Below are 9,468 nucleotides of genomic sequence, written 5' to 3' on the forward strand. Positions count from 1 at the left end.
TCCATGTATCGTGGAGGACAGCCCAGTTTCCATTTGCACATGAGCGCCTTGAGGTTCAGAGTTGGGGACAGAGTCAGAGGTCCTTCCTGACCCTTCTGTATGCAAACTCCTCTCTGCTGCTGTTAAAACAGTAGGAGGGGCCAAGGACAGTGGCTCACACCTATAATCCCAGCACTCTGTGAGGCTGAGGTGGGTGGATCATCTAAATTCAGGAGTTCAAGACCAGCCTGGCCAATATGGTGAAACCCTGTCTCTACTAAAAATACAAAAATTAACTGGGCATGGTGGCGGGTGCCTGTAATCCCAGCTACTCAGGAGGCTGAGGCAGGAGAATCACTTGAACCCAGGAGGCGGAAGTTGTAGTGAGCTGAGATTGCGCCACTACACTCCAGCCTGTAGGAGGCGGCTTTGAGGGCTAGGTCTCTCTCAAAGGCAGTAACATCTAAATGATGCTTAACTTAAATTTTAGTAGCTGAGAGGATGTCTGTATCCATGGATGGGCCTCCAGGGGTCCTTGATCCCCATTAAGACACAGGTGACATATTGTGCATGCCCGTATGTGCATGTTTTCCATCAGAGCAGGTCTGCGTGGGCCTTAGTAAGCTTAGGCGTCTCAGCTTATTAGGAGAGAACTACCTCCTTTGTCCTTCAGATTCTGTCTTCCCAGAACGTGGCTAATTCCCTCTTCCTAGTGCACCTTTGGTTTGGATTCATAGAGAATTAAACTGGAATCTATTATTTATTGGAGCACAAAGAGCTGCCGGGTGGATTAATCACACTGATAAGAGCAGTTGGTTGGTTGAAGGTGGTTTCTAGCATCATTAACCTTGACCGCTCCTGGAGTGATGGGTGGATGGAGATATGCATTTGTGTCGTCCACTCTCTGGAAATGTGCATCGTAACAGTGCGTGGGGCACTGAGCTGTGTCTGGAGACAGTGTGTATTGAGCATTTACCGAAACCACAGGGAAGGTTACACTGGGAAAGTTATGACCTCATCTTATTCCAGCAATGCAGCCAGTCCAGTCCAAGAAAAGACACGAGCTGTTGAGAACCCGCATCACAGGGGTCTGCGTATGTGTCCCAGGGCACACCGGCAGAAACACGCCCCTCTTTGCACCTCCTTCAGACACTTCCTAGGATTGCTCTCAGGCGATAAAACTGCTGGGAAACAGCAAACAGGATTTCCAGTGTGTCTTCCTGGGAATGAAACAGGAACGAGGCTGAAGAAAGAGAAATGGGGCTGTATTGTATAGGGCTTTGAGAGTTAGGTGTGTACGTTTGGGTTTAACCCTACACTGTGGCCCTCCAGGGAATGGTCAGTCCAGGGCAGTGGGCCAGAGGTCTGTCCTACAACAAGTGAAAGCAGAAATTCCCAGCCTCTAGATCTGAATCTGCTGCTGGCTTGTAAACTCTTATCAGTCCTACCCCTTAGCAAGCTTGAAATATGAAATGTTTGCATTTCAAAATTTGACTTTTGCCTGTAATTTCAGTGTTTTGGGAGGCTAAGGCAGGAGGATCACTTGAAGCCAGGAGTTCAAGAGCAGCCTGAGCAACACAGCAAGACCCTGTCTCTACAAAAAAAAAAAAAAAAAAAATTTGTTTTAATTAGCCAGGTATACTGACGCCTGCCCGTGATGCTAGGTACTCAGGAGGCTGAGGCAGGAGGATCACTTGGGCCCAGGAGTTCAAGGTTGCAGTGAGCTATGATCACACTACTGTACTCCAGCCCAGGCAACAAAAAAGTAAATAAAAATAAAAATTTTGATTTAATCTTTAACAACAACTTCATTTTTGAATGAAGACACTGAGACTTAAAACACATGCCCTTGATGTTTCTTAACCTCTCTGTGCTTTCGCTTTTATGAGCATTTTATGCACTTTAATTCTCACAGCTCTATAAGGTAGATATACTTACCTGGCAGGGGAGATGCTGTGATCACGAAGGTGGTTTTCCCAGGGTGAGGCTTATCCATTTCACTCCGGATGTGCCAACCTTTGCAGTTTCCCCAAATGTGGGAAACTTGACTGCATAATTTGTGGTAGTGGGGGACTGCATTTTTTTAAAAACTCTATAAGGTAGATACTAAGATATACCCAATTTCCAGATGAGAAAAGGGAAACTGAAAGAGTTTAAATAACTTGACTGGAGTTGGACAGCTCCCACACAGGATTTGACGGGGATTTGAATGCGTGCCATCCCAGTCCAGAGTCTACTACGAACCATGGTGCTGTCTTGCCTTTCTAGGTAGTTGATCAAGCATATATCCACCATTCTGCCACCTGCTCTGTGACCACCGCCTGGGTCTCAGTTGGATGGAAAGGTGCTGGTGCCCTTCCCCTCACCTTCAGCACCACTGCCTTCAAAACTTTGACAAAGCGAAAAGCTGCCAGTCATCAGGGTACATTCTGGAAGGTTCTGCCACGTGTATCTTTGGTATCACAGATCTCTTGCTTTGTCTCCAGGAGAAGAGGTCGGTGCTGGTCATCTTGTGGATCTTGGCCTTTCTGGCGGGGAACACCCTCTATGTGCTTTATACATTCAGCTCCCAGCAGCTATACAACAGGTGAGCATGGGAGTCTGACCCCCACCATGGGAGAGTGGGGCACTTGGCTGGGCTTGGGGCACTTAGCTTTCACTTTGGAACAAGGCACGAGCTCTATGTCACATTGTAACTTCCAAATTCCACCCTGCTGTTACTACACACATATACCTAGACCACACTCAGTAGTAAAATTCAAGGCAAGCCACATAGGTAAACTAACAGCTTCTAGTTACCAAACACTAAACAGAAGCAAGGGCAATCAATTATAATACTTGATTTTATTTAACCCAGTATATCCAAAATATTTGGGGGTTGTTTGTTTTTGGTTTTTTTTTTTTGAGACAGGATCTCGCTGCATCACGCAGGCTGTCAGTGGTGTGATCACGGCTCACTGCAGCCTCGACCTCCCTGGGTTCAGGTGATCCTCCCACCTCAGCCTCCCCAGTAGCTGGTACTACAGGTTCATGCCACTACACCTGGCTAATTTTCATATTTTTTGTAGAGATGGGGTTTCCATATGTTGCCCAGGCTGGTCTCAAATGCCTGAGCTCAAGAGATCCACCTGCCTTGGCCTCCCAAAGTACTGGGATCGATGATAGGTGTGAGCCACTGTGCATGGCCCCAAAAGATTGTCCTTTCAACATGCAATCAACATAAAAATCATAAATGAGATATTTTACGTTCTTTTTTCACATTAAGTCTTTGTAATCTGGTATCTTTGTAATCTGGTATCACGCCTGTAATCCCAGCACTTTGGGAGGCCAAGGCAGGTGGATCACCTGAGGCCAGGAGTTCAAGACCAGCCTGGCCAACACTGTGAAACCCCATCTCTACTAAAAATACAAAAATTAGCCTGGCGTGGTGGCAGGTGCCTGTAATCCCAGCTACTTGAAAGGCTGAGGCAAGAGAATCGCTTGAACCCAGGAGGCAGAGGTTGCAGTGGGCCGAGATTGCACTATGGCACTCTGGCCTGGGCAACAAGAGTGACACTCCATCTCAAAACAAACAAACAAAAGTTACTGTAAGGCAGGCTCAGGCAGTGCCTTTCAGAAGAAGGCATTGCTGTCATAGGAGATGACAGTTCCGTGTGTGTTACTGCCCCTGAAGACCTTCCAGTGGGACAAGATGTGGAGGTGGAAGGCGGTGATATTGATGATCCTGACCCCGTGTAGGGTGAGGCTAAGGTGTATGTTTGTGTCTTAAGTTTTAACAAAAAACTTTAAAAATAGGAAAAACCTTATAGAGTAAGGATATAAAGAAAGAAAATATTTCTGTACAGCTGTACCATCTGTTTTAAGCTAAGTGTTATAAAATACTAAAAAAAATAAAAACTAAGTTTACAAAGTAAAAATGTTACAGTAAGGTAAGATCAATTTATTATTGAAGAAACAAAAGTTTTAAAATCAATGTAACAGCTAGGCGTGGCAGCTCACGCTTGTGATCTCAGCATTTTGGGAGGCCAAGGCAGGAGGATCACCTGAGGTCAGAAGTTCAAGACCAGCCTGGCCAACATGATGAAACCCCATCTCTACTTAAAAAAAAAATAACAAAATTAGCCAGGAGTGGTGGCAGGAGCCCGGAGGCTGAGGCAGGAGTATCACTTGAACCCAGGAGGCGGAGGTTACAGTAAGCCAAGATTGCATCACTGCATCCAGCCTGGGTGACAGAAGGAGACTCCATCTCAAAATAAAATAAATGTAGTGCAGCCTACATGTACAGTGTCTGTAAATTCTACAGCAGTGTATAATAATGTCCTAGGCCTTCACATTCATTCACCACTCTCTCACTGACTCACCCAGAGCAACTCCCAGCCCCGCAAGGTCTATTGATAGTGTCTTATATGGGTATACCTTTTTTATCCTTTATCGGTATTTTTACTGTGCCCTTTCTGTTTAGATATACAGATACCATTGTGTTATAATTGCATACAATATTCAGTACAGTAACATGCTGTATAGGTTATCTTTGTAACCCGAGAGTAATGGGCTACATCATTTAGCCTAGATGTGTAGTAGGCTGTGCCAGCTAGGTTTGTGTAAGTCAGCTCTGTGATGTTCACGCAAGGACCGAATCACCTAAGGATGTGTTCCTGAGAACATGTCCCAGTCATGAAGTGATATATGACTGTATTTGATTTTCCCTCCAATCTGATGAATGCAACAGCTTTTAAAAGTTATTTTAGGCCTGGCGCAGTGGCTCAAGCCTGTAATCCCAGCACTTTGGGAGGCTGCAGTGGGCAGATCATGAGATCAGGAGATCAAGGCCAGCCTGACCAACATGGTGAAACCATGTCTCTACTAAAAATACAAAAACTGGCTGGGCATGGTGGCAGGTGCCTGTAATCCCAGCTACTTGGGAGGCTGAGGCAGGAGAATCACTTGAACCCAGGAGGTGGAGTTTGCAGTGAGCTGAGATCACACCATTGCACTCCAGCCTGGGTGACAGAGGGAGACTTTGTCTCCAAAAAAAGAAAAAAAAAGTTATTTTAATGTATGTATGTCTTGTGTGTGGGGGGAGGGGGAACAAGGTCTTGTTCTGTCACCCAGGCTGGAGTGCAGTGGTGTGATCACACTCACTAAAACCTCGACCTCCCAGCCTCAAGCGATCTTCCCACCTCAACCTCCCAAGTAGCTGGGACTTCAGGCGCAGGTTACCATGCTTAGCTACTTTTTTAATTTTTAGTAGAGATGGGGTTTCTCCGTGTTGCCCTGGCTAGTCTTGAACTCCTGGCCTCAAGTGATCCGCCCACCTCAGTCTCCCAAAGTGCTAGATTACAGACATGAGCCACTGTGACCGGCTTTTTCTTTTTTCATTCATTTATTAATTCATTCATTTATGCCTATACTTTTTAAAAGTCCTTAAAGATACTCACTAAAACAGAGCTTGGCAGACTACAACCATTCACCCATTTTTATTAGTAACATTTTGCTGGAACACAGCTACATCCATCCATTTACATATCATTTATGAGTTCATCTGTGCTCCGACAGAGTTGAACAGTTATGGCAGAGACCATATAGCTCACAAAGCCAAAAATATTTACTCTCTAACAGTGGTCCTCTAGATGTTAAATATGTGGGTAGGCCAGGTGTGGTGGCTCACTCCTGTAATCCCAGCATTTTGGGAGGCCGAGATGGGCAGATCACTTGAGCCCAGGAGTTTGAGACCAGCCTGGGTAACATGGTGAAACCCCATCTCTACAAAAAATACAAAAATTAGCCAGGCGTGATGTCGTGCACCTATAGTCCCAGCTATCCAGGGGGCTACCTGGGAGACTAGGGTGAGAGGATCACATGAACCAGGGAGGTCAAGGCTGCAGTGAGCCATAATCGCACTACTGCACTCCAGCCTGGGTGACAGAGTGAGATCCTATTGTTAAAAATACACACACACACATACATACACACACACACACACACGCACACATGTATATGGATAATTTTTTTTTCTTTAGAATCATCTGTATTTTATAACTGTTTGTAATGGGCACTTTTTTTTTTTTTAACACAGTAATAACAATGATTTTTAAATAATGTTAAGTAAGGCTGGGCTTGGTGGCTCAGGCCTGTAAATCCCAGCACTTTGGGAGGCTGAGGTGGGCAGATCACCTGAGGTCTGGAGTTCGAGACCAGCTTGACCAACATTGAGAAACTCTGTCTCTACTATAAATACAAAATTAGCCGGGCATGGTGGTGCATGCCTGTAATCCCAGCTGCTTGGGAGGCTGAGATGGGAGAATCGCTTGAACCCAGAAGGCAGAGGTTATGGGTGAGTCAAGATCATTTCATTGCACTCCAGCCTGGGCAACAAGAGCAAAACTCCCTCTCAAAAAGAAAAAGAAATTAAATAATGTTAAGTGATAAAAATGTCTACCCCATCTGGTTTGAGCTGTGCAGAGATAAGGTAACAGGCCTTCTTGCTTCTACACCCAAATACATGTCCCATGACATGGGTACCCTCTTCCTCTGTGACATTGACTCAGTTCTGTGCAGTGTGGTGGCAGGTGGGAAGGCAGAGCACAGGAAATTGAATGGATTACTTAGCCCCAACTTATCATCAACTTCCTTAAAATATCCCTGTCACCCTGGCAGCTGTGCACCTGGAAATTCTTTTGAAGCAGAGATGCTTCCTCCACCAATCTGCCAACGTAAACGAAGCAGGCAGAATCTCACTCCCATGAGCATCTCGAACGGTCCACAGTTTTCCTTCCTGAGTTCCTCAGGGCTGCTTGCCAGCCTTCAGTTTTTTTAGTGAGTTTGTTTCCCCTGGTGCCTATACAGTGCTTAGTCCATAGTTGCTGCCCCATCAATATTTGTCAAATAAATGAGTATCTCAGATTTTTTAATTTTTTTGGAGACACAGTCTTGCTTTGTTGCCGCAGCTGGAAGGTAACAGTGGTGCCGTCATGGCTCACTGCAGCCTCGAACTCCTGGGCTCAAGCGATCCTCCCACCTCAGCCTCCCAAAGTGCTGGGATTACTGGCGTGCGCCACCACACCTGGTCACAATTTTTAGAGTTACTTATTTTTCTAATTTCAAAAGTAATTTATTTTTAATTGTGAAAATCTGAAAATCCATTTTAAAAGGACCAAAAACACCTTCAGTTCTGTCATCTAACAGCAGCTTTGCTATCATTTTTCTCTACGTATTTGTACATATTTGTTGTGGAAGTTGTCGTGTGCAGAGCATGCCATTTCATAGCTCTTTCATCTAGCAGCATATCACTTTAATGCACAAGAAATGTCAATAAATGCAAAGAACATTTATTTATTTATTTTGAGGCAGAGTCTCGCTCTGTTGCCCAGGCTGGAGTGCAGTGGCACGATCTCAGCTCACTGTAACCTCCGTCTCCTGGGTTCAAGTGATTCTCCTGCCTCAGCCTTTCAAATAGCGGGGGTTAGAGGCACACATCACTACACTCATCTAAATTTTTGTAATTTTAATAGAGACAGGGTTTCACCATGTTGACCAGGCTGGTCTCAAACTCCTGACCCAGGTGGTCCTCCCACCTCAGCCTCCGAAAGTGCTCAGATTATAGGCGTGAGCCACCATGCCTGGCCACAAGTAGCACTTATTGACATTTTCTGTGTGTGTGCCCAGGACTATATTAGGAAAACATATCAACGAAAGCCCTTTGGGCTCCTAGCTTAAACAGACAGGGAATTCTTCCTTTAGGCATTGCTCCATGCAAGGACTCAAACAATCCTAGGAAAACCAAACAACAAGGCCTGAGAAAGGGCAGGGACCAGGGACTTCCTGGAATGTGATATTCAATTCTTGGCATGACTTAGCCATTCACTGCTAGTCTCTGTTTCTCCTTTAAAATTAAAGAGAGAGCACCCCTGATTGGCTTTTCAGGGGCCTGTAGGGCTGGGTCACGGAGTCCAGTGGGGGTGGGGGTGGTTTCCCTGAGGATGGTGAGCACATCTCAGAATAGAGAGTGACAGGCTTACAGATGCCCTAAATGCAACTACTTGGAAGAATCCGTAGCGGGTATAAGAGTGATGGGAATCACATATCTACATCAGATACAACATTGTGTAAGTCCCAGACTTGGAGATTTCACAAACCAGTAAAGTGACCCACAACAAAGTCCAGGGGTTTGCCATGTAGATATCAGCTTCCTTTTTGCTACTAAAAACATATTTTAAAAATGATCATCATGCAGTAGCCAAAAGGTAAAAGCAACCCAGTGTCTGTTGACAGATGAATGGGTAAACACATGTGGTATATACATACAGTGGAATATTATTCAGCCTTAAATAGAAAGGAAATTCTGACACATGCCACAATATGGATGAAACTTGAAGACATTTTGTTAATTGAAATAAGCCAGTTACAAAAGGAGAAATAGACATATGATTTCACTGACGTTAAGTACCTAGAGTAGTCAAATTCACAGAGACAGAACGTAGAATGGTGGTTGCCAGGGACTCGGGGAAGAAGGGAATGCGCAGTTACTGCTAATGGGAACAGAGCCTCAGTTTTGCAAGATGAAAAGAGCTCTGTGGTTGGATGGAGGTGATGATTATGCAACAGTGGGAATGTAATTAGCATCATTGAGCTGTGCACGTAAAAATGGTTAAGACAGCACATTTTATGTTATGTGTGTTTTACCACAATTAGAAAAAAGATCTACCACTGACATCATTTCATAAAAGAATGGTTATTTTAACACCAAAGAATTAATTAGGAAAGAAAAATAATCGTGTAAATGAAATACATTTAGCTTCATTTTAAAAAAAGAATTTGGAGATCACTGCATAAGCGAATGTTATCAGAACGTGGTTGCTGTTTGTGGAAACTGTCAGAAGGGAGGGAAGATTCTTTTGTGGATGGTTGGGAGTAGGGTTGGCCAGAGGACCTCCAGGACAGGGTGGAAACTCAAGTCAGGCTTTCAGGTCACATCCGTCTGTTTTGAAAATGAACTTTGAGAACTGAGTGGTTTCGCCACTTTCTGAGGCCACCCATAAAAGCAATTTGAGGGGTCAGCTCCGAGGCATCAACACAGATCTCATACCCTGCATTCGTTGCGTGGTCTAGAATGTCAAGGTCTGGGTGGAGGGCATAGGAGGTGTTTCCCAGAACCTTGGATAAATTTCCAGCTCTTGCCACTTTCTGGGTATGATGATGTTCCCAGTCTCAGACCTCTGTGCTCCCATCAAAGCAGGCTGAGTCAAACTGGCGCACAGAAAGAGAGAGAGAAAAGCTTACGAGAGGAGCAATAGGCAGGGCACAGTGGCTCACGCCTGTAATCCCGGTTTGGGAGGCTGAAGCAGGCGGATCACCTGAGGTCGGGAACTTGAGACCAGCCTGACCAACATGGAGAAATCCCATCTCTACTAAAGATACAAAAAAGTAGTGGAGCCCATGATGGCACATGCCTGTAATCCCAGCTACTTCGGAGGCTGAGGCATGAGAATC

General features: G+C 45.1%; 1 protein-coding gene and 1 non-coding gene across 3 annotated transcripts in view; both read left to right on the forward strand.

Annotated features, from left to right (window-relative positions):
• RNFT2 (ring finger protein, transmembrane 2) overlaps window positions 1-9,468 on the forward strand; it is a 120,783-nt gene that overhangs the window by 26,686 nt on the left and 84,629 nt on the right. For both annotated transcript variants that reach the window (XM_017529531.2, XM_017529530.2), the window contains exon 6: window positions 2,466-2,566. In XM_017529531.2, coding sequence (XP_017385020.1) covers window positions 2,466-2,566 — 101 coding nt within the window. The remainder of the gene's footprint in view (window positions 1-2,465; window positions 2,567-9,468) is intronic.
• LOC119471387 lies at window positions 1,910-2,075 on the forward strand. Its single transcript, XR_005200431.1, has one exon. It is a non-coding gene; the product is annotated as a U1 spliceosomal RNA (small nuclear RNA).

This window comes from Cebus imitator, unplaced genomic scaffold (genome assembly GCF_001604975.1).
Source record: "Cebus imitator isolate Cc_AM_T3 unplaced genomic scaffold, Cebus_imitator-1.0 Scaffold59, whole genome shotgun sequence".
Taxonomy (NCBI): domain Eukaryota; kingdom Metazoa; phylum Chordata; class Mammalia; order Primates; family Cebidae; genus Cebus; species Cebus imitator.